The following is a 22,533-nucleotide window of genomic DNA, read 5'->3' as shown; positions in this document are numbered from 1 at the left end:
CAGGGTGGGGGCTGTGCAGGGAGGGGCTGTGCAGGGTGGGGGCTGTGCAGGGTGGGGTCTGAGCAGGGTGGGGGCTGAGCAGGGAGGGGGCTGTTCAGGGAGGGGGCTGTGCAGGGAGGGGGCTGAGCAGGGTGGGATCTGAGCAGGGTGGGGGCTGTTCAGGGAGGGGGCTGTGCAGGGAGGGGGCTGAGCAGGGTGGGATCTGAGCAGGGTGGGGGCTGTTCAGGGAGGGGGCTGTGCAGGGTGGGGGCTGAGCAGGGTGGGATCTGAGCAGGGAGGGGCTGTGCAGGGTGGGGGCTGTGCAGGGTGGGGTCTGAGCAGGGTGGGGGCAGCCACAGGCAGGCACACCATGGTCATTCTTCTGTCTGCTCAAGGACAGGCCCCGGGTGCTGCCTTCCCAGGGGCCTGGCAGAACCCCAGTGCAACAGTGAGGCCGTGGAGGGGCAGTGCCACCCTGTGCTTCGTGCCTGCAGTGCAGCAGCCAAGCCTCCCCTGTGCCTGGCTGTGGTCTCCTCCTGACAGCACCTCCTGGGCTCTTGGACCAGGCCTTTCCAGGCCCCATCAGTGGTGGTGGGCAGCCCAAGGAGCCTCTGGCCCTGTGTGTTAACACGGGGTTCTGCCCTGGGGCAAGGGTGCAGGCCTGGGCAGGGTGGCTCAGGTTTGTCTTGCAGGCAGAGGGAGCAGCTGTGGCAGGCAGCTGGGTGGGAGCTACTCCCAGGAGTCCCTCCCCAGGAGCTGCTGCTGCGCACAGGCAGCACTCAGCACCTGCTCCCCTGGCTCACTACCACCCCAGGTGCAGCTGGAGAGGCCCCCAGGCCCGGAAGGGAACCAGCCCTGACCAAGCAGAGGGAGGGGAACCCGGATGAGTTGCCCTGTACGGGAGGAGGGGTTGGTGTCAGACATGGGAGCCCCACCTGCTACTCCCCAGCCTGTTTGTGCCCTTACGGCTTACACCGCAGGTCAGTGGCTAGTGACAGCGGGGGCAGACCCCTCCCCACCCCCCCTGCGCCCACCCCAGCGAGGGGTCGAGGCACAAACTTGCGCAGCAGAGCTGCTGGAAGCTGCCGCAGCGCAGCCGCTGGCTCTGGCGCAGCCAGCGCAGGCGGGAGGCCAACGGGCGGCGAGGGCGCAGCGCCCCCTGCTGGACAGATTCATCGAGCCGGCCAGGACCTAGCGAGGAAAAATCAACTCTTGGCTTTAATTACTGCGGACGTCGTCACCTGCGGGACCGGGACAATTCCAACCGATAAACACACATCTCCTCAGCACGCCTTCGGCCGGAAGTCGCCACCAGCACATTCTTCAAGGTCACACCAAAAGTCTTAGAAATAGTAAAAAGGGATTATTTTCCTTGTCTTCTTTACTAAAATAAAGGAGTGCACCCCCCACCCCACCGAGGCGCTAGGACGGATAGACGGACTCCGGGCTGTGCAAAGCAGAGCGTTGATTACAGTAACAGAAGTGGGGAGAGGAGTGGGGAGCCTGCATAGCACTCGTGAGGGCTGGTCCGGGCGGCGCGCTCAGGTCAGCATGTCCCAGAGGCAGCAGCAGCAGAGCGCGGTCCAGCAGGCCGTCAGGCAGGCGCTCTCCCCCGTGTCGTCCCTCCGCCGCTCCTCCACCACGTACACTGCGGGGACAGGAGAGCTCGGTCAGCCCCGCCGCGGCCAGCCCTGCCTGCTGCCCCGGCGCCGCCGCGGCGCCCCCTGCTGGCTGGAAGGGAGGCGCCGAGCTCCGCGCCGGGTGCCCAGCCCCTCAGTCCCGAGCAGCAGCACCCCGCCAGGAGCCTCTGCTCCCCCAGCACTGCAGCACCCCGGCGAGGGGAAGGGTCCTGGGGAAGGCCTTCCTCCAGGTCCCAGTCCAGGCTGCACTGAGATCTTGGCACACACAGGGAAGTCAGGCAGGGGCAGGCTTCTGTGGCACCCCACACAGCTCCTGAGCGAGAGGCTCAGCTTCGAGGGCATCCCCGGAGCTGAGCACCCCGCAGCTATCCCAGCTGAAGCCAACACCCCTCCAGGCCTGGCACAGCCACCCTTGCCAGGCAGGAAGGAGCCCACCCAGGCAGTGGTTTGTGGGGGAAACGTGCTCCTACAGGCTTTGGGGGGCTGCTGAGGAAGCAGGGCTGAGGATGGTGGTGGGTCAGACCTGGCTGAGGGCCAGACCCTCCCCCTGCTTCCTCCCCAGCAGCACAAGGGGAGGCAAAAAAGGTGAGAGAGCTGGTGGGTGGTATAAAGGCAGGGAGGTTGCTCAGGTATGGCCACTGTGGGCAAAAGGAAATTCATTAGTCACCAATAAAATAGATTTGGGTAGTGAGGCACAAAGACCAGCAGTAAAACCATCACCTTCCCTCCTGCCTCCTCCTCCCCCCCCCTCTGGCAGCACAGGGGACAGTGCTCCCTGCAGCTCCTGCCAGGAGAGGGGAGCTGTGCCCATGCATGGGGGCAGGGAGGTGGCAAGCTGTGTGCCAGGCACACCTGGAGGCAGCATCAGGCACCTGGTGATGGGGAAGGTGGTTTGAGGCTGCCAGTAAACAGCACTGAGACCAGAGGGAGTAGCTGCCCTGGGCCTGCCCAGGTGCCACTGGGGGCTAGGCTGAGCTCCAACACAGCACAGCCTCTGGGCAGTCCCTGCCAGGGTGGCTTGCTCCAGCACAAGTCCTCTTCATGGGCTCCACCTTCTCCACAAGTCACAGTGAACACCCAGAGCACCTCCTCCTCCTCCTCCAACTCTCTTCTGTGTCTCACTCCTCTGTTCTCTCCTCTCTCTCTCTGGCCACCATAGCACGTGGTGCCCTTGCTCCAGGAATGGCAGGGTGGAAGCACATCCCTTCTCCAGCGGGCCCCAGAAGGAGATGGCAGCACACTGCAGTGCTGTGCCAGCCTGTGCTGGAGCAGGAGAGCTGCCACGTGCTCTCCTCCCCCAGGAGCTGCTGGCCCTGCCTGCCCCTGCCCAGCCAAAGCATGTAGGAGCAGACCAGGACCTGATGGAAATCAGTCCCTGGGCACAGACCAGGGCCTGGCAGGCTGTGGAGCAGTGCTGCAGGGGCGCAACCACCTCCTTCCCATAGCTTGTGCCCACGTCCCCAGTGGCACCAGAAAGAAGCAGTGTGCTCAGAGGCCTTCCCCAGCATGCAACACAAGTGCCTCCTTCAGCCCCTGGGAGCTGCACTGCTGTGCTAGGGTGCAGCACCAGGGCTGGCTTCTCACAGCTGGGTCTGCTTGGCCAGGCACAGGGGCAGCTCCCTGCTGAAAGAGAGGACCCTGCTCAGTGAGAGGTGGGAGCTGCTCAAGGTCAGGGGGCCCAGCTGCTTGCAGTGCTGCTGGCCAGAGATGGAAAACAAGTGTGGGCACCTCTGCCCTGCCAGCTTCTCCCTCAGGCAGCAGGGCACAGCCCTTCTCCCCCCTGCCAAGCGGCTGGTGGCCCTGCCAGGCAGCTGGCCAGCCGCAGACCGACAGCTGGCACTGCACCGGGCGGTGGGAGCAGGCGGCCATGGGTCACCTCCCCGGGCAGGGCAGAGCTGGTCTCGTGCTGTGAGAGCTCAAACCATCACAGCCCTTCGTGCCCTGGGAGGTGAAGCCTTTGCAAGTCTGGCACTCAGAGCTCTGGGTGGAGGTTTGGGACTGGTAGCATGTAGGAGGGGCCTGACCCAAGTCCCCTCTGCCTTAGGACAGCTTCCCCCTTCGGATGTGTCTCTGGACTGCCCTTTCAGAGGGATGAAAGGGGCTGCCTGGCACGGCAGGAGGTGCTGGGCTCACAAGGCACTGAGCTGGGCCTTCCCTCCTGGCTTCCTGGCTAGTGTGGAAGGGCTGCAGGCCCTGGGCACAAGCTGGCAAACGACAGCTGCCACTGACACGAGCTCCATGGCAGCACACTGAGCAGCAAAGGACTCTGCTGGTTTGTCAGCAGCTTGCAAAGCAGTCAGGTAACTGAAGTGTGCTCTGCTCCCAAAGCAGAGCAGGAATGGCTGCTGCAGCTCCCAGCCAAGCTGTCTGCAGCTGCAGGCACAGGAGAGGAGTTTGCCTCAAGTATTTATGAGCCCATCAGAAGCTTTAAGCCACAGCCAAGCATGGAGGACATCCTGACCAAGCCTGTTCCAAGCGCTGTTACGAAAGCCCTGCTGCAACATTAAACACCAAGGCTCTCCCAAGTGTGGGACAGGCAGGGGGCAGTGGGCAGCGCTCCCAGCTGCCAGCCAGCTCCTCCAGCTGCCAGCCAGCTCCTCCAGCTGCTTGTGCCACGCTGCTGCCAGCAGCTCCTGCTGCGAGGGACTGCGCCGAGGGGGCTGATGGAGCCACCCGGGGCTGCGCCACGAGCAGAGGCAGCCAGGGGCAGCAGCCATGCCAGGAGCTTCCTGGGACTCACCAAGGCTTTGGGGGGTGCCAGACAGTGCAGCAGCACTGGAGAGGGACCATGGCCTCTCACAGCCTTCTGCCAGCCAGGCACCTTCCTGCACAACCCCTCCAAGCAGCAGCTGTGGGCTTCCCCATGCAGGAGGTTGTTGCACTTCACCACCACAGAATCAAACAGGTTGGAAAAGACCTTCAAGATCACCAAGTCCAACCTGTCACCCAGCACCATCTGATCAACCAAACCATGGCACCAAGGGCCTCATCCAGGCTTATTTTAAATGCTTCCAAGGATGGTTTTTAGGATCACAGAGTTGATTGGGTTGGAAGGGACCTCAAGGCTCAGCCAGCTCCAACCCCCTGCCATGGGCAGGGACACCTCACACTACAGCAGGTTGCTCACAGCCACCTCCAGCCTGGCCTTAAAAACCTCCAGGGATGAGGCTGCCACCACCTCCCTGGGCAACCTGTGCCAGGCTCTCACCACCCTCCTGGGGAAGAATTTCTTCCTCACATCCAATCTGAATCTACCTACTTCTGTTTGTTTCCATTCCCCCTAGTCTTATAATTCCTGACACCCTCAAGTCCCTCACCTGCCCCTTTTCCCCCCTTTTCCCCCTCAAACCAGCAGCACCTGGGCTCTGTTGGGGTCTCCTCCCACCCCAGGTGTGGCCAGTTGGCCCTCCCCACCCACTGCCCTATTTAATCCCACCAGGAAGGTGCACACTGGGTGTTGGTGGTGGTGACTACAAAGGCTGGGTGGGTGTGTGTGTCTCCGTCTGTCCGTGTCCGTCCGTGTCCGTCCGTGTCCGTCCGTGTCCGTCCGTGTCTGTCCGTGTCCGTCCGTGTCCGTCCGTCTGTCCGTGTCCGTCCGTCTGTCCGTGTGTGTCCCCGTCCGTGTGTCCCTGTCCGTGTGTGTCCCTGTCCGTGTGTGTCCCTGTCCGTGTGTGTCCCTGTCCGTGTGTGTGTCCCTGTCCGTGTGTGTGTCCCTGTCCGTGTGTGTGTGTCCGCTGGCCCCCTGGCTGTTAGGGCCAACATTGATGACTCTCCAGTATCACCCATGGGTGCTGGCTGGGCTTCCTCACTGGGGCTGAGCTCCTCTGGGTGGTATCTTGGCTGGTTGAGGGTTCTGGCTCTGGGGTGGGTGCAAAGAGGGTGGTGGTGGAGCAGGGGCTGTTTAGCCATAAGATATTGTGCTCATTACAGAATGAACCAGGCTGGAAGAGACCTTGGGAACCTCTCTGATACTTCAAATGAGCTTTGAGTTGCTTCAAGTGAGCCACCAAACCCATTCACCTTCCAAGTTCAAGCAGAGCCCCACAGAAGGCTCTCTGGCACACCCCTTGCCTGCCCTTGCAGAGTTCCTCTCCCAGAGAGAGTCTCAGGAGCTAGCATCAGCCGTGGGCAGTCTGAGAGGAAACACCATCCCCCCTGGAAGCTGTCAGCCTCTAGATGGAAACAACCACCTCTCCCTCGCAGTTTGAGCTCCAGGGCTGCTTGCTCTGAAGCCTCACCGATGCCTCGGAAGCCGTAGCGCTGTTGCTGTCCCCAGGCAGCCTGCCGGGGCGGCTCTGAGCACAGCCATGGGGCAGCAGTGCCAGAAAGCTCTCCTCCCCGAGCGGCTGGGTGTGCAGCCTCGAGAGGGTAGGCAGGAGAGAGGAAGGCTGGTCAGCTATTCACCTACAGCTACCAGCCTGCACAGGGTGAAAGAGCAGCCCCAAGGCAGGGGAGATGAACTCTACTGCCGGCCAAGCCTCCCCCTAGGCTGGGGACATCCTGTAGCACTCTGCTCACTGCGGACACGGCAGCCCGCTTCGAAGCGCTGTGACAGAAGTACCCAGGGCAACCCAGAGGGTGCGAGGACACCGTCCTTCCCTCCTCCCAGCAGGGCTGTACGTGCAGAGGATGCCCTGCAAAGGGGGGGGGGGGGGTGCAGGCTAGGGCAAAGGGGGGGTGCAGGCTGAGCAGCCGCTCCCATCGCCGAGCAGCGCCCCGCAGCCCCTGCGGCGCCAGGCAGCGCCGACGGCTCCCACCCAGCTCGGGAAACAAACACTCCCACACCTGGCTCCTCCGTGCACGGCCTGCTCTATCTCAGCTCTTCTCACACCTAATTGATGTGTTAATCATTAGCTCCGCGGGGCAAAGGCAGCGCGGCGCTTTGCACCCAGCTAGCTATAAATGACGACTGTGACCTTAGCCCCACTGTGCTTTATCGGCTCTGCAGGGAGTGCAGCGCAAGGACAGCGGCTGCGAGGCCAGAGGCAGCCCCTCCTGGCTCAGGCACGGGCTCAGTCACCGACTTACCCACATGGAGAGCCCCCAGAAAGCCACCCCCCACAGCAGCTGAGAGGCCTTGAGCGCTGCAGCCCTCCCCCCCAGGCCTGGCTCAGCCTTGGCCCCTGCCTGGGTATGTCAGGTGTGACTGCAGGCAGCAAGCACAAGCTCATCCCAGCTGAGCTGAGGGGCAAGACCAGCCCAGAGTTGGCTGTCCAGGAGAAGCAAGGTGCCTGTGCCCCCAGGGCTGGCCCAGTCTGGCCCAGGGACTCTGCTCCTATTGAGGTGGGAGGGCCCAGAGCAGTAAGCCCTGAAGATGACTGCTGCTGCTGCTCCAGCTCTGTGCTAGCACACAGACCCAACTGCCTCCAAACCCAGTGCCCAGCTGCTGTAGGCTTAGGCAAGGTCTGGAGCTCCCAAGAGGAAGGAGTAACAACCAAGCTGTGTACCAACCACCTTCCTGTGGCATCTGAACAGCTGCTTGCCATAGTGAATACCAGAGTCATCCTCTCTGGGAGGAAGCATGCAGCAGAGAAGGGCACAGTAAGCCTCTGTCCACATGTGCACAAAGTGGCCTTTGTCACCGGCCCGTCCTGCACCAGCAGCTCTGGGCTGGTTTGTCCAGCCAGCAGACAAGAAGTCCTGCACCAAGCTGCACCTCACTGATTTAGTAACAGCTACTGGCAGGGCTGAGTGCTGCCTGCCCCAGGTCTGCCTCTGCTTCCACCTCCCAGCCACTCCTACCCAAAGCCTTTCTGCTCGGGCTGGAGCCAGAGAAGGGGAGGTCAGCACAGGGGTGTTAGTGGCAGCTGAGGGACGCAGAGGTGACACTGAGCAGGCAGAAGTGTTCCTGAGCCACTCTCTGGGGGGTACACTGCAGGTCTGCAGACCCAGCTCTGCAGGAAGAAGGAACACCCAGCCCTGACCTCCCAGCCAGCCACAGGTCCCAGAGGAAATTCCCCAGAGGCACAAAGTGCAGAGTAAGAGACTGCATGGAACAGGGACCTAGAACTTCAGCTGGAGTTGGAGGCCCCCTCCCTGGCCCACAAGACCTCCAGAGCAAAGCTGGGCACAGGTGAGATCCAACTCCCTTGGCAAGGAGGACTCTCCTCTGGGGGGATATCTGCTGATGCCTAACAGCTGTCACATCACACTCCCTGGCTCCTCAGCCTCTTCCTGCCCAGGCTTTCACTCCCTGCAGTCTCTCCTGACACCAGCTTGGGATCTCAGGAACCCCCTCCAGCACCTCCTGAAACAGACACCAGCCAGAGGCAGGTGGAAGCCAACAGCCAACTTCCAAGCAAGGACATCCCAGTGCTGCACTATGCTCGGAGCAAGTTGCACAAACCCCAGCTCCACACACAGGCAGTTCTCCTGTCACTTGTGCTCCCCAGCAGGGGTTGGGTCTGATCACACAGCACACTGGGGGCTGGGAGAGACCTAAGGCTCCTCAGCTGAGCACCCTGGGATGAGATGCAGAGGTGCTCAGGATGATGGAGGTGACACTGCCCAGCACTTAGGGAGTACAGAAGTGCCCAAGGAGGATTCACCACCTCCAGAAAGGTGCTGCAGGCACTCCTCACAGCAGACAAGGCAACCTGAGGGAGGGAGTGCTCTGTTCTCTACAGGGTGCCAGCTCTCCAAGGCCCTGCAAGCCCCCTCAGTCATCACACAGGTCAATAAATGCAAGAGGAGCCCAGCTGCCTCCTGTCTCAATTACATTCATGGCTTGCAGACTGGACAGACAGACACCTCCTGAAGCTGCAGGTTGAGAACTTCCTCCAACATTTTCTTGCTCCCTGAAATCTTTGCTTACTGCTAAAGCAAAGAGGCATTTTCCACCTAGTCAGCTGGAGAGCTGAACCCCACACACCCCTCAGCTGGAGGCAGTGTTTCCATTGCCACTCACCCTCAGCCATTGATTTAAGCAAACCCTGGCTTGGAAGGATTTACACAGCACAAACTCGGTCTCAGGAGGGTCCTGGAGGAGAGTTCTGGGTGGCAGAGAGGACAAAGCCCAGCTTTAAAGCAAGGGAGCACACCACAGCAAGCAGCCAGCGGGGGAGGCAAGGCTGTCCTTGAGCAGGGCAGCTGCTGCAAAGGGTTGACAGCGCTCACTTCTCACCCAGGCTAGGTGCCCAGCTGACAAGGCCTGTCCAGGGCTGCAGCCTCATTTAGCTTGGCCTCAGAGGCAGCCTCAGCCTTGTTTGGGCAGTTTGCCTGACCATATACTCAGACACAAGACCTGGAGTTGGAGAATCCTTTCCTCTGCAGCAGGGTTCTCTCAGCTCCTCTCCTCCTTCAGGATGGGAGGCTGGGAAGGGGAGGTCAGCCCCAGGACAGCACTGGCTGCCAGCAAACAGCCTCCACTGCTCCTGCAGGCAGCTGACAGCCAGGGACAGAGGGAGGCATGAGACAGCAAGCTTGGGGGAGAGAGGATGCCAGGTTTTAATGCACACTACAGGAGGAGAAGCAAAGAGGAGGAGGACTGCCAAGGGAGGCTTTCTTCCTGGCAGGACACCAGCTGCCTGAGTCCCAGGTCCTGGAGGTAAGAGAACAGTTGAGCTAAATGCTCTGCCAGGCTGCTTGGGAAGGGTCAGTGCACAGAGCCAGCCTGCTGGAACTGCCCTCCCCATGAACTTCTGCTAGGGGAGCCTCACTCAGCAGGGCTTGGGCAGTGAGGAGGTAGCCACAAAGCAGAGCAGTTCGGGTCCCTAAAGAGGAGAAATTCACCCTCCCAGCAGAAGGCAGCGACTGCGTCTCGGTGACTGCTTCCCCCCGCTGCCGGCCGAGCACCAGAGGGCAGGCAGCATCCCTCCAGGCCGAGCACCAGGCGGCAGGCAGCATCCCTCCAGGCCAACCATCGGGCGGCAGGCAGCATCCCTCCAAGCCTCTTACCGCAGCCGGCTCTGCCCCCAGCAATCCGCTCGCAGCCTGAGCCTCCCCCTGCGCGCACGGCGAGGGGAGGCACAGCGCCGAGCTGCCCTTGCCGGCCTGGAGGAGGGCTGCCGGAGGAGGGCTGCTGGGGAAGGGCTGCTGGGGAAGGGCTGCCGGAGGAGGGCTGCTGGAGGAGGGCTGCTGGCAGAGCCTGGCTTCCTCTGGCACGGCACGGAACACCCTCGTCCGTCACGCTGCTCCGTGCCAGCAGGCTGGGAGCGGCAGGAGGGAAACTGGGCCAGGTGCTGACCGCAGCTAGGGCTTCCCGAAGGAGTGTGTGTGGCTCTGTACTTCGGCCCAGCCCTCCTCTTTTTACAGCACACCACTATCGGTAAAGCACTGCATTGCCTTCCAGCTCACCTCCAGTCAGCAGGGACAGGAACCTGCCTGCTGACCAGGCAGCAGGTACTGGGCTTGGCTGATGCCAGCTGATACCAAGCTATGCTGTAAGGAAAAGCCTGGTGGGGAAAGGAGGTGCTAGGATAGAATAGAACAGAACAGACCAGGTTGGAAGAGACCTTCAAGCTCATCACATCCAACCCAGCAACCAATCCAACACCACCCAAACAATTAACCCATGGCACCCAGCACCCCAGCAAGTCTCCTCCTGAACACCTCCAGGGATGGGGACTCCACCACCTCCCCAGGCAGCCCATTCCCATGGGCAATCTCTCTCTCTCTGTGGAGAACTTCTTCCTCACCTCCAGCCTAAACCTCCCCTGGCACAGCCTGAGACTGTGTCCTCTTGTTCTGGTGCTGGCTGCCTGGCAGAAGAGACCAACCTCTGCCTGGCTACAACCTCCCTTCAGGGAGTTGCAGAGAGCAAGAAGGTCTCCCCTGAGCCTCCTCCTCTCCAGGCTAAGCAACCCCAGCTCCCTCAGCCTCTCCTCACAGGGCTGTGCTCCAAACCCCTCCCCAGCTTTGTTGCCCTTCTCTGGACTCCTTCCAGCAGCTCAACCTCCTTCCTAACCTGAGGGGCCCAGCACTGGACACAGGACTCCAGGTGTGGCCTAAGCAGTGCAGTGTACAGGGGCAGAATGAGCTCCCTGCTCCTGCTGGCCACACTGCTCCTGATGCAGGCCAGGATGCCCTTGGCCCTCCTGGCTGCCTGGGCACACTGCAGGCTCATATTCAGCCTACCATTGACCAGCACCCCCCAGGTCCCTCTCTGCCTGGCTGCTCTCAGCCACTCTGCCCCCAGCCTGTAGCTCTGCCTGGGGTTGCTGTGGCCAATGTGCAGCCCCTGGCACTGGGATGTGTTCAGTCCCCTGCCACTGCCACGAGACATGTCCTTCCACCTAAGCAGGACCCTGCTGCTGGAGAAGGCCTGGCTCCTCCTGCCATGCCCCATGCAGGCACCCTGCTCCCACCCCTGCTCCCATCCCAGCTCTGTTCTGGCTCAGGTGAGTTCCCTCCAGCTACCCAAAGCCTTGTGTGAAGCTGGGTGGTGGATGTGTGGTGTGGCAGAGCTCACTCCTGCACAGACTGTGTGCAGACAGACAGCAGGAAAGGTGCAAAGAGGAATCAGAGCAAGGCAGTTCACAGAGCTAGGAAGTTGGATCCCTTAAGGGTAACACCCCTCAGGCTCAGAGCAGGAATGATCAGCTCTAAGGTAAAGGTCAAGTTGTTTACTTGCAATGAGCAACAGCCAAGCCAGCTGCCAGCCCTTGCAAGACCCAAGGGATGTTATATCCTTGGGGACTGTGCAAGCCCAACAGCCAGCTATCAAACACCCAACCCCCCCAAACCTTGCCAGGACATCTCCCATGCCACCCCAGCAGCTCACCCAGACTGTGGCTCACTGTTCCTCCACCTGGAGAAGAAATGCCTGCTCCAAGGCCTTTTGTGCCCAGGAGTGTTGAGGCAAGTGGAGTGCCTCTGAGGGGTGGACTGCATCTACTCCCTGTGAGAATGGAGAAGGGACCACCAGCTTCCACTGCCACCCCTGGCCTCCCTCTTCTACAGTGCAGTACCCCAGGGGAGCCCCACAGCCACCACTGCCACATCCTGCTGTGCAGACCCCAGGCTGACCAGGGCAGCTCTGACTGCCATGGTGGGTGGCTCACTGTGCACAGCCAGCCTGCTGTGGCAAACACTTGTGCTGCATGTTCAGCACTGTGCTGGGCTGTTCTCCCCCCTCCCCCCCCCCCCCAAGCCCTTTCTGGATTTACTGCTCCCACCCCTCCTGGGGACATGGAGGATGGGGGCTGTGGGGGCAGCCTAACTCTGCTGGGAAGCAGCCCTGAGGAGAGAGCCTTGGGGGTGCTGGGGGAGGAGAAGCTCAGCAGGAGCTCTCAGTCTGCACTTGCAGCCCACAAAGCCAACCAGAGCCTGGGCTACAGCAGGAGAAGTGTGGCCAGCAGGGCAAGGGAGGTGATTCTCCCCCTCTGCTCAGCTCTGGGCAGACCCCACCTGGAGTACTGCCTCCAGTTCTGGAGCCCCTATGACAAGAGGGATCTGGAGGTGCTGGAAGGTGTCCAGAGCAGGGCCAGGAGGATGAGCAGAGGGCTGGAGCTGCTCTGCTGTGAGGACAGACTGAAGGAGTTGGGGCTGTTCAGTCTGGAGAAGAGAAGGCTCCCAGGTGACCTCATTGTGGCCTTCCAGGATCTGCAGGGGGCTACAGGAAGGCTGGGGAGGGACTGCTCAGGATCTCAGGGAGTGATGGGACTAGGGGGAATGGAATGAAGCTGGAGGTGGGGAGATTCAGGCTGGAGGTGAGGAGGAAATTCTTCCCCATGAGAGTGGTGAAGCCCTGGAATGGGTTGGCCAGGGAGGTGGTTGAGGCCCCAGCCCTGGAGGTGTTTAAGGCCAGGCTGGACGAGGCTCTGGGCAGCCTGATCTAGTGTGGGGTGTCCCTGCCCATGGAACTGGCTGATCCTTGGGGTCCCTTCCAGCCCTGACTGATTCTGTGACACTGTGATTTGCCAGGTGAGAGACTCAGCCACACTAGCAGGTAGCAGCAGTGTGACAGAGCTTTGGACAAGCAGCTTTCTCAGGGACATCCCTTCTGTGTCCCACACTTGTGGAGGTGATCACTAAACAAAGCCTCATTGAAAACCCCTTCAGAAGGCTTCTGTTAAAGCACCACAGGATCAGGTTCCAGCCTGACAGGCTGGCCCAAGTGGGCAAGAGGGAAAAGCTGCCTAACAGCAGCAGAATCCAGAGCAACTCAAAGCTGCTGCAGACAAACAGAGCCCCAGCCCTGATTTCATCTCACACTTATCAAAGGCTTTGTTATACCCACTTCAGCAGAAGCAGTGCAGCCAAGAGGCTCCAAAGGGGGGTTCAGAGCCTGCAGAAGGCCACAGGAAGGCAGCCTGGACAGGGCTGCCCCCAAGATCTTTGGCTCGTGGGTTAGGGTGCTGCTTCTGCAAAGCAGCACTTTGTTAGCTCAGGTTTAACAAGGAGACTGTGCCTCCTGCAGTGCAGGCTCCCAGTGACAGGGGTGCTCCAACACTCCTTGCCCTCTCCAGTCTCCACCCTCCTCCTCTGCACTGGTCCCCAGATGAGCAGAGCCCTGAGCAGAGCAGAGGATGTTCAGCGTCATCAGCTCCCCGGTGCAGGCTGACAGAGATCCTTTAATCCTCCAAGGCAGCAGATTGGGCTCAGAGCCAGGCTGCCCAAAGCAGCAGACCACTTTCCCTTCAGCTTCTGCTAGCAAGCCAGGAGGGCCAAGGGCATCCTGGCCTGCATCAGGAACAGTGTGGCCAGCAGGAGCAGGGAGCTCATTCTGCCCCTGCACACTGCACTGCTTAGGCCACACCTCGAGTCCTGAGTCCAGCTCTGGGCCCCTCAGGTTAGGAAGGAGGTTGAGCTGCTGGAAGGAGTCCAGAGAAGGGCAACAAAGCTGGGGAGGGGTCTGGAGCACAGCCCTGTGAGGAGAGGCTGAGGGAGCTGGGGTTGCTTAGCCTGGAGAGGAGGAGGCTCAGGGGAGACCTTCTTGCTCTCTACAACTACCTGAAGGGAGGTTGTAGCCAGGCAGAGGTTGGTCTCTTCTGCCAGGCAGCCAGCACCAGAACAAGAGGACACAGTCTCAGGCTGTGCCAGGGGAGGTTTAGGCTGGAGGTGAGGAGGAAGTTCTCCACAGAGAGAGAGATTGCCCATGGGGATGTGCTGCCTGGGGAGGTGGTGGAGTCCCCATCCCTGGAGGTGTTCAGGAGGAGACTTGCTGGGGTGCTGGGTGCCATGGGTTAGTTGGTTGGGTGGTGTTGTATTGGTTGATGGGTTGGATGTGATGAGCTTGAAGGTCTCTTCCAACCTGGTCTGGTCTATTCTATTCTACTCTACTCTACTCTACTCTACTCACATCCCTTTTTCATGGCTATGGCAGCAAAGCAACCATGGCACCAACCAAAGATGTTCCACAGGGGAGAGAAGGAGTTTTCCCCCCACAGTATCATGAGCTGCCTGTTGGCCACCCCAAACCCATGTGCCTTTCCCAGGGAAAGCCCTGCCTGCACTGCCAGCCCACGTGGGGCTGCTGCTGGAAGCATCACTGTGCTGCTTCCTCCCTGCCAAGGGCAGGCCCTCGAGGTCCTCTGTCTTTCACAGAGGAAGCTGAACTCATGACTTGCACTCCTTCAGGTTCTGATTCACTTCCACCTATTGTTTGCTGCTCCTCTCTGGTCCTTCTGGCCAGAGCCACACCATCCTCCACCAGCTCTAGACCCAGGCATGCTGTCACAGGCACTGGCCAAGCTGTCCCCCATTTTAGCCAAGAATGCTGGAGAAGAGTTGATGAAAACATCCTCCCCACAGCCCAGCCTGCCCACCCACCCACCTCAAATGTTCCTTGGATGCACTGTGGTGGAAAACTCCTGCTGGGAGCTTCCAGCTCCCCACAGAAATGAGAGCTTTGGAAAGCCTTTTACCTTCCCAAGGGCAAGTCCTGCCTGACCAGCCTTGTGGCTTTCTGCAGTGGCCAAGGGAAGGGCAGCAGATGTCATCTCTCTGGACTTGTGCAAGGCCTTTGGCACAGCCCCTGCTGCACCCTTCTCTCTAAGCTGGGGAGTGTGGATCCCATGGGTGGACAAGGAACTGGCTGAATGGTTTCATCCAGAGGACAGCAATCAATGGCGTGATGTCCAGACAGAGAAAGGTGACAAGTGGTGTCCCTCAGGGGTCCATACTGGGACTAGTGTTGATTTGCTGATTATGCTGTGTTGGACCTCAGCACAAGGACAAGGATATGATGGAGCAGGTCTAGAGAAGGGCCACCAAAAATACTCAGGGGACTGGAACACCTCTCCTACAAGGACAGGCTGAGAGAGCTGGGGCTGTTCAGCCTGGAGGAGAAAAGGCTGCAGGGAGACCTTAGAGCAGCATTCCAGGACCTGAAGGGGACTAGGGGAGAGCTGGGAAAGGGATGTTTTCCAAGGGCTTGTCGTGACAGGATGAGAGGCAATGGTTTGAAACTGGGTCAGGGTAGGTTTAGATTGGATGTTAGAAAGAGGGTGGCTGGAACAGGTTGCCCAAGGAGGTGGCTTAGGCCCCATCCCTGAAGGCATTCAAGATGAGGCTTGATTGGGCCCTGAGCAACCTGATCTAGCTGGGGATGTCTCTGCTTACAGCAGATGACCTGTAAAGGTCCTTTCCAGCCCAGTGCATCCTCTGATTCTGTGACTGAGTGCAGTGGCACTGATGCTGGATCACTCAGGTAGCCTTTCTCTGGTCTGTAGTCCAGCAGCAGCTGTGTTTTAACACTCTTTAACTGCAGCTTTGCACTGACACTTCTCACCCTGCCTGCCTGCCTGCTGGCTGATGGCTGTGGCAGCCCTAAAGCCAGCAAAAGAGCAGGGGGAACAACAGCCTGGGCACAAGGATGGCCTTGGGGGGATCCACATTCAAGATGTTCAGCAAGATCTCCAGCAGCTGAAGATCTGTCAGAGGCACAACAGCAGAATACAGCAGAACAGGCTGCAAGGAGAATGGCCTCTTGCAGCACAGCTCCACTCCCCCACCTGCCCTGCTAGGCATACCTGTGTTTTTAGGCCCCTCTGCATACATGGGTCCTGGAGGAGGAGGTGGATTTTGCCATCCATACTGGGGGTAGCCTTGGTAACCTGGCTGGCCTGGCTGGTATGGCCCCGTGGGTCCAGGAGGGTAGCCTGGGTAGGGGCCTGGAGGACCCCCTGGCTGCTGGGCATAGGGTGGGTAAGGGGCGGTCGGGCCCGGGCCGGGGTAGGGCGGAGGATTCTCGTAGCTCATGTGGGATGCAGACTCTGTCCTGCAGAGGAAGGAAAACAAAGAGGGAAACAGTTTGGCTTTGTCTGCTTCAACCACCACCAGGTCATGCCCACTTCAGACTGCTCTGCCTGAGCTGTAAGACACAGACCTCACTGTGAGGTTATTTTAGCCCCAGCACAGGGGCAGAGCTGGGGTGAGTCCAGTGACAGCAGCTCAGCTGGGCAGCAGCTGCTCCCCCTAAGTCACCAGGCAGTCCTGCAAAGCAAAATCCTCTGCTTCCACTCGTGATTAAACTGCTTTCAGAAGAGATTTAGACGTGCTTCCTTCGTGCTGCTGCTGGGATTAACCCCGCCAGCAGAGAGTAAGCGCACCAGCCCACCACACTCCTGCTGATGGCTCCAAGCACCTCCACCCAGCACTCTGGAGCGAGGCTGTGTGTGAATAATTTCCTGCTGACACCAAAATCAAGCTGCCCTCTTCCAGTAATATGCAGCTGAATCACTCAGCAGCCATACACCATCAGGACCTCGGGCTGGGTCTCATTCAAAAAGCAACATTAAAGACCTCCTCAGGGAGCTGCTGTTCATAAACCCTCATGGTACAGCCATCAACACTGCCACAAGGGTGCAACTCGGATGTGCAAGCAGCATGACTAAGCAAACCACTTCTCCCATGAGGGTTCTGAAGCTTCTCCTTGCTGAAGAAAGAGAAGTTCTTGGTGCCATGTGCTGAGGAAACATCCTGGCTTCAGCCACTGCATCCTGAGGGTTTCTTTTTGCACTGCAGGGTGCAGAAGGGTCATCCTTCCCCTCTGCTGCACATCATCTCCTCCCACACACCACAGGCTTCAAGCAGAAGTACCAGGAGCCTGACTTGCCTCCACTGAGGCTTGCTCTGCCAGCATGGAGCAGGAGATGCTGACAAGCAGGATCCTCCTTGGGTAGCACAGAGAGGGGCAGGGAGCTGGGCTAGGCTGCCCTGGATGCTCAGGACTGCACAGCCACTCCTGGGGCCCTGCAGATTTCCAGTCCATAAGAGCCCTTCATCACATCCAGCCTGGGCTGTGGTGTGAGGCAGAGTGCAGAGTTTCACCTCTGTAGCTCTGGAGCCAGCCCAGAGCTGGTGTTTAAGCCCAGGCTGGACGAGGCTCTGGCCAGCCTGACCTAGTGTGGGGTGTCCCTGCCCATGGAACTGGCTGATCCTTGTGGTCCCTTCCAACCCTGACTGCTTCTGTGACACTGTGATCTCCAGGCAGGAGCCAAGCCAGCCCAGGCCGTGGGGCTATGTTTAGCTGCAGCAGCCCTGACTGTTGCAATGAGCTCTGTTTACAGCTTGCGCTTTCATCAGCTCAGAGCTGCCTGTCCCTCCCCAAGGAAGGATCCCGAGGCTCCCTGCCTCGTTACAGGCTGTGCTGAGCGTGGCGCTGGCTGCCACGTAGGCTCCCCGGGCAGGGAGCAGGCCCAGGAGAGCACTGCCCACCCCAAACCACTCCAGAGGCACACCCCAAGGGACCAGGGGCGGCTCTCCTGCCACAGGGACACCGAGAAGCCCTCTCCAGGCCTCCCCCAGCCTGCAGTTGCCATTCACCTGAACTCACTGCGATGCTCCTCTAGCTGTGCCAGACAGGCACAGCCCCAAGGAGCTGCCAAGGCAGGGCTGTCACCTTTCCAATGGTCTTAATGCTTTGATGAGCTCTAACTGCTTAACCAAAGCCAAGGATTGCAGGCATTTTATTTACTTTTCCACTGCCAGACCAGCCAGGACCACTCCTCTCTTCATTTCCAGACCTCTCCTCTCCTCTCTTCATTTTCAGACCACTCCTCTCTTCATTTCCAGACCACTCCTCTCCTCTCTTCACTTCCAGACCACTCCTCTCTTCATTTCATTTCATTTCCAGACCACTCCTCTCCTCTCTTCATTTCATTTCCAGACCACTCCTCTCCTCTCTTCATTTCATTTCCAGACCACTCCTCTCCTCTCTTCACTTCCAGACCACTTCTCTCCTCATTTCCAGCTCAGCACAACACATTTCACCCCAGGTTCTTCAGCCCCTGTACTACACTGCCAAGCCTCCACCTGAGCTGCAGCAAGGCAGCTCTCCCTCCAGAGCCAGAAAGGACAGGCAGCCAGCCCTGCAGCTCACCTCAGTGCACTGAGCTGAGAACTGACCCATTAACAGGTCAGTGATTTTCATCTAACCCATAAAATCCTCCCAAAATAGCAGCCAAAGGCAAACTCCCAGGGAAGAACAAGGACAGGGGGAGTGCATGTGTACACCTACAGTGCTGCACATGGCAGGCTAACCATTTGGTGCCCACACCAGGCAGGGCCCAGGCACTCCACAGACCCCTGTGAAACCCCCCCCCCCAACTGGCACACAGTGACAGTGCCTGTGCCCAGCAGGAGGGGATCCAAACCTCTGCTCCTGCCCCACTGGGGTGGCTGCAGGAGGTCAGCAGTCACCCTCCTGAACTTGGGGATCACCAAACCAAGGAGGAGGCATGTGGGATCCCCTGTTCCAGGGGGGATCCCCTGTTCCAGAGAGCCCCAGCCTGCTGCCTACTCCCCAGGCAAGAGCCTCCCCCTTCTCTGAGCCCCTCCAGGCCTGTGCTAGGCTGCCACCCTACAGACAGACAGACAGACACAAGGCAAACCTTTTCATGAGGAACCCCCAGGGCTCAGCTCACTTTGGTGATCAATGCCATGCTCCATTAAAGTCACATTTATTGCTTGGGTTTTCCCAAGCCCTCCTGCCTCAGCAGGCTCAGCTCACCCCCTCCCCTCCCAGTGCTGCCCAGAGCAGTCCTCCCTTCTGCCCCCTCACACACCTCCACTCAGCTCTCTGTGGTCGGCACCATTGCTGTGCCAGTGCTCAAGAGCTGTTGTGATTCCCCAGCTGGTTGTGAACTCCAGTTCAGGCCAGGAGACCTTAACCACAGCCACCACAATGCTCCTTGCCACAGGGGCTTGTGCCAGCATCCCTGGGGGCCATCTCCCACCCTCAGGGCTGGCCATCCACTCCCTTCCCTGCTCCCTTTGGTGCCCAAGCAGGAAGCCTGCCACTACCTGTAGCACTGCCACAGCAACCCCAGGCAGTGCTGCAGGCTGGGGTCAGAGCAGCCAGGCAGAGAGGGACCTGGGGGTGCTGGTTGATGGTAGGCTGAACATGAGCCTGCAGTGTGCCCAGGCAGCCAGGAGGGCCAAGGGCATCCTGGCCTGCAGCAGGAACAGTGTGGCCAGCAGGAGCAGGGAGCTCATTCTGCCCCTGTACACTGCACTGGTTAGGCCACACCTGAGTCCTGTGTCCAGTTATAGCCAGGAAGGGGTTGGTCTCTTCTCCCAGGCAGCCAGCACCAGAACAAGAGGACACAGTCTCAAGCTGTGCCAGGGGAGGTTTAGGCTGGAGGTGAGGAGAAAGTTCTTCACTGGGGGAGTCATTGCCCATTGGGATGTGCTGCCCAGGGAGGTGGTGGAGTCCCCATCCCTGGAGGGGGTCCAGAGGGGATTGGATGTGGCACTGGGTGCCATGGTCTGGTCATGAGGGCTGTGGTGCCAGCTTGGACGCGATGATCCTCCAGGTCTGTCCCAGCCTTGGTGATGCTGTGAGGCTGTGAGACTGTGATGTATGCTTGGCAGCAGCTGAGAGTGGAAGTGGGGGACAAGGGGAAAATGCCTCCCAAGAACTTCAGTGAGGACAAAGACTGCTGGGAGGAGGCTGAGCTTTGCAGCTGGGGTGGGGCTGGGAGGGATGGGCAGATGCAGTGGTCAGGGCTCTGGAGGACCTGGAATCTGGGCTGTTGGAGACCTTCACCAGCTGCTCAGGAGTTTCCTTCTTCATCATGACCCTGCTGTGCTCAGAGGCTCTCTCCTCCTCTGATCCCAGTCCTGTTACTTTACCCTTGGGCGTGGAGGAGAAGGAACTTTGCCCAGGTGGATGTGCACCTCCTAATCCCACTCTCCCTCACCTCCTGCACTGTTCTGTTCCTCTGAGGTCTCTGCCCAGGCACCTCTCTGCTGTTCAGCAGACTCCTCTGTCCCTCCCCCACGTTCACAGGCAGGAGCTCAGGTGCTGACCAGCCTCCTCTCCACAGCCTGTTTTGCCTTGGCTGGGCCAGGCTGTGGGACAAAGAGCACAGCTACTTCCTTTCTCTCCCCCATGTCAACATTTCCCTGTTTGCTCAAGCCACTGGCAGCTTTTTAACTCCTTCTGTCTGCTGTAGCAGTCACAGCCTGCTGCACTGGCACCCACCCCAGAGCTTGCTGCAGAGGTGCTCTCCTACCCCTGAGGTCCTGCTTGCAGCTGTGTCAGCTTTCTGAAGGCCTTTTGGTGTGGTCCCACCCTGGGTGCTTGTACAGAAACCAGGCAACCCTGGGGGAGAGTAGAACAGAACAGACCAGGTTGGAAGAGACCTTCAAGCTCATCACATCCAATCCATCAACCAATCCAACACCACTCAAACAACTAACCCATGGCACCCAGCACCCCAGCAAGTCTCCTCCTGAACACCTCCAGGGATGGGGACTCCACCACCTCCCCAGGCAGCCCATTACCATGGCCAATCTCTCTGTGGAGAACTTCCTCCTCACCTCCAGCCTAAACCTCCCCTGGCACAGCCTGAGACTGTGTCCTCTTGTTCTGGTGCTGGCTGCCTGGCAGAAGAGATCAACCCCTTCCTGGCTACAACCTCCCTTCAGGGAGTTGGAGAGAGCAAGAAGGTCTCCCCTGAGCCTCCTCCTCTCCAGGCTAAGCAACCCCAGCTCCCTCAGCCTCTCCTCACAGGGCTGTGTTCCAAACCCCTCCCCAGCTTTGTTGCCCTTCTCTGGACACCTTCCAGCAGCTCAACCTCCTTCCTAACCTGAGGGGCCCAGAACTGGACACAGGACTCAAGGTGAGGCCTAAGCAGTGCAGTGTACAGGGGCAGAATGAGCTCCCTGCTCCTGCTGGCCACACTGTTCCTGATGCAGGCCAGGATGCCCTTGGCCCTCCTGGATGCCTGGGCACATTTCAGGCTCATGTTCAGCACCCCCAGGTCCCTCTCTGCCTGGCTGCTCTCAGCCACTCTGCCCCCAGCCTGTAGCACTGCCTGGGGTTGCTGTGGCCAATGTGCAGCCCCTGGCACTGGGATGTGTTCAATCTCCTGCCCTTGGCCTCTGCCCATCTGTCCAGGTCCCTCTGCAGAGCCTCTCTGCCCTCCAGCAGACCAACTCCTGCCCCCAGCTTGGTGTCTTCTGCACACTTACTGTGTGATGCTCTGCTCTGCAGTGCTACAGCAGTCTTCTGCTTCTCATTCTGCTCCCAGCCCACTCCCAGGACAGCTCTCACCCAGAGAGCTCAGGCTGCACCACACTAACTGTAGCTGCAAGCTCCCTGTGAGTGGGACAGGTGGAGCCTGTCCCTGCACATGCACATCTATGATCACCATCCTCCTCCCACTGCTCAGGGCAGAGCTGATGCAGAGTTTCACTGAGCAGCTGTCACTCTTCTGCAAGCCTCTGCAAACAGCCTTGGTTCCACCCTGGGAAAGTCTCAGCATCCACAGCTGCCCCTGAATTCCCCCTTTCTACAGGACAGCATGTGGTGGATTATGAATCAAGTGAGATCCACCTTTATCCCATCCATCTTCAGGAATCACTGGGAAGGATTTTCTTTTTCCCTTAAACAAGTGGGGGGGGAGGGGAAAAGAAGTCAGTAGCCTCATTGAGGTATCTGACTACTACCTCACTTGGCAAGAGGAGCCCTGCAGCACAGCATGAAGGCCCTGAAGAGGCTGGACCTTTGATCAGAAGATAACACAATGCAGGTAAAGAAGAATGAAGAGAACATGGGAGGGAGTGATGGAGGGAAAGCTCTTCTGCTAGCACAAGAGGGTCTCAGACAAAGAGCCTCCAGTCCTTCCCCAGAAGATCCAGTACACCTTTTGTCCTGCTTCTGTGTGATGGTGCTGGTGACACCTCATTGCCCTGGCATAAGTGAAGCATCTACCTATGTACCCAGCAGGTGTTCACAGCTGCTAACCCTCCTGCAGGGAAATACCAGTCCCTGCAGACAGCTGCCTGGGAGCCAGATGCAATCTCCTGTGCAAGACAATCCATGAAGGGCAAAGCTGTGCATGCCTCGGGGGGAGGGCAGCCTGAGCTGGGCACTGAAGCAGGGTTAGCTGCACAGGGAACAGGGCAAGCAGCAGCCCTGTGAAACAAACCACCCCCAAACAGAGAACTCCAAGGCAGGTCAGCAGCCTGGAGCATTCAGAGAGCCTCCTGCCCCTCAAAAGCCTCCAAGCCATTAGCAGATGTTAGGAATGGAGAGGCAAGAAGAAGTTTGGGTTGGGGGCAGCAGGACAGGCAGCCCACCTCAGGAGCTCCTCCAGCCAGCAGGGTTCCCATCTGCCATGCCAGGCATCGACTCAGCTGGCCTCTGCACAGATGCTGGAGGGCACAATGAGAGGCACAGACCCTGAGAAGGGCAACTGGGGCACCCTGATGTAACCCACCCCTCCAATGCCTGCAGCACTAGGAAGTAGTTTTCCAATACAGAGCTCTAATGGAAAGTACATTGAACATCACCAGGCCAGCCCCTGGCAACCAGCCTAGCATTTAAACCACATTTCAACATGAACAGCATCCAAAGGGAAAAAGCACAAGTGGCTTTGAAATGGCACTGGCTCTGTCTCTCCCTCCTGCCAGCTGCTTTGCCAGCTCCATTTGGTGATTGCAGGAGAGGTGCACTGAGGATAGATCTGAAGTGATGCCATCCTTGCTCAGTTTGCTTCCAGGAAGAGTCACCTCCCCACCT

The 22,533-nt window shown here is 59.2% G+C and overlaps 1 protein-coding gene across 1 annotated transcript; it reads right to left on the bottom strand.

Annotated features, from left to right (window-relative positions):
• Nucleotides 1-1,171: 1,171 nt before the first annotated feature.
• CYSTM1 (cysteine rich transmembrane module containing 1) lies at nucleotides 1,172-20,105 on the bottom strand. Its single transcript, XM_068168048.1, has 3 exons — nucleotides 20,021-20,105; nucleotides 15,533-15,780; nucleotides 1,172-1,627 (listed from the first exon to the last, which is right to left on the bottom strand). The coding sequence occupies exons 2-3, from the start codon at nucleotides 15,759-15,761 to the stop codon at nucleotides 1,521-1,523; spliced, it is 336 nt and encodes a 111-aa protein (XP_068024149.1). The 5' UTR covers nucleotides 15,762-15,780; nucleotides 20,021-20,105; the 3' UTR covers nucleotides 1,172-1,520.
• Nucleotides 20,106-22,533: the final 2,428 nt, after the last annotated feature.

Source organism: Melanerpes formicivorus, unplaced genomic scaffold (genome assembly GCF_026170545.1).
Source record: "Melanerpes formicivorus ecotype bairdi unplaced genomic scaffold, bMelFor1.0.p_v2 SCAF_130, whole genome shotgun sequence".
In the NCBI taxonomy this organism is placed as follows: Eukaryota; Metazoa; Chordata; class Aves; order Piciformes; family Picidae; genus Melanerpes; species Melanerpes formicivorus.
The sequence above is the reverse complement of the archived record's forward strand: the minus strand, read 5'-3'. Positions and strand labels throughout refer to the sequence as shown.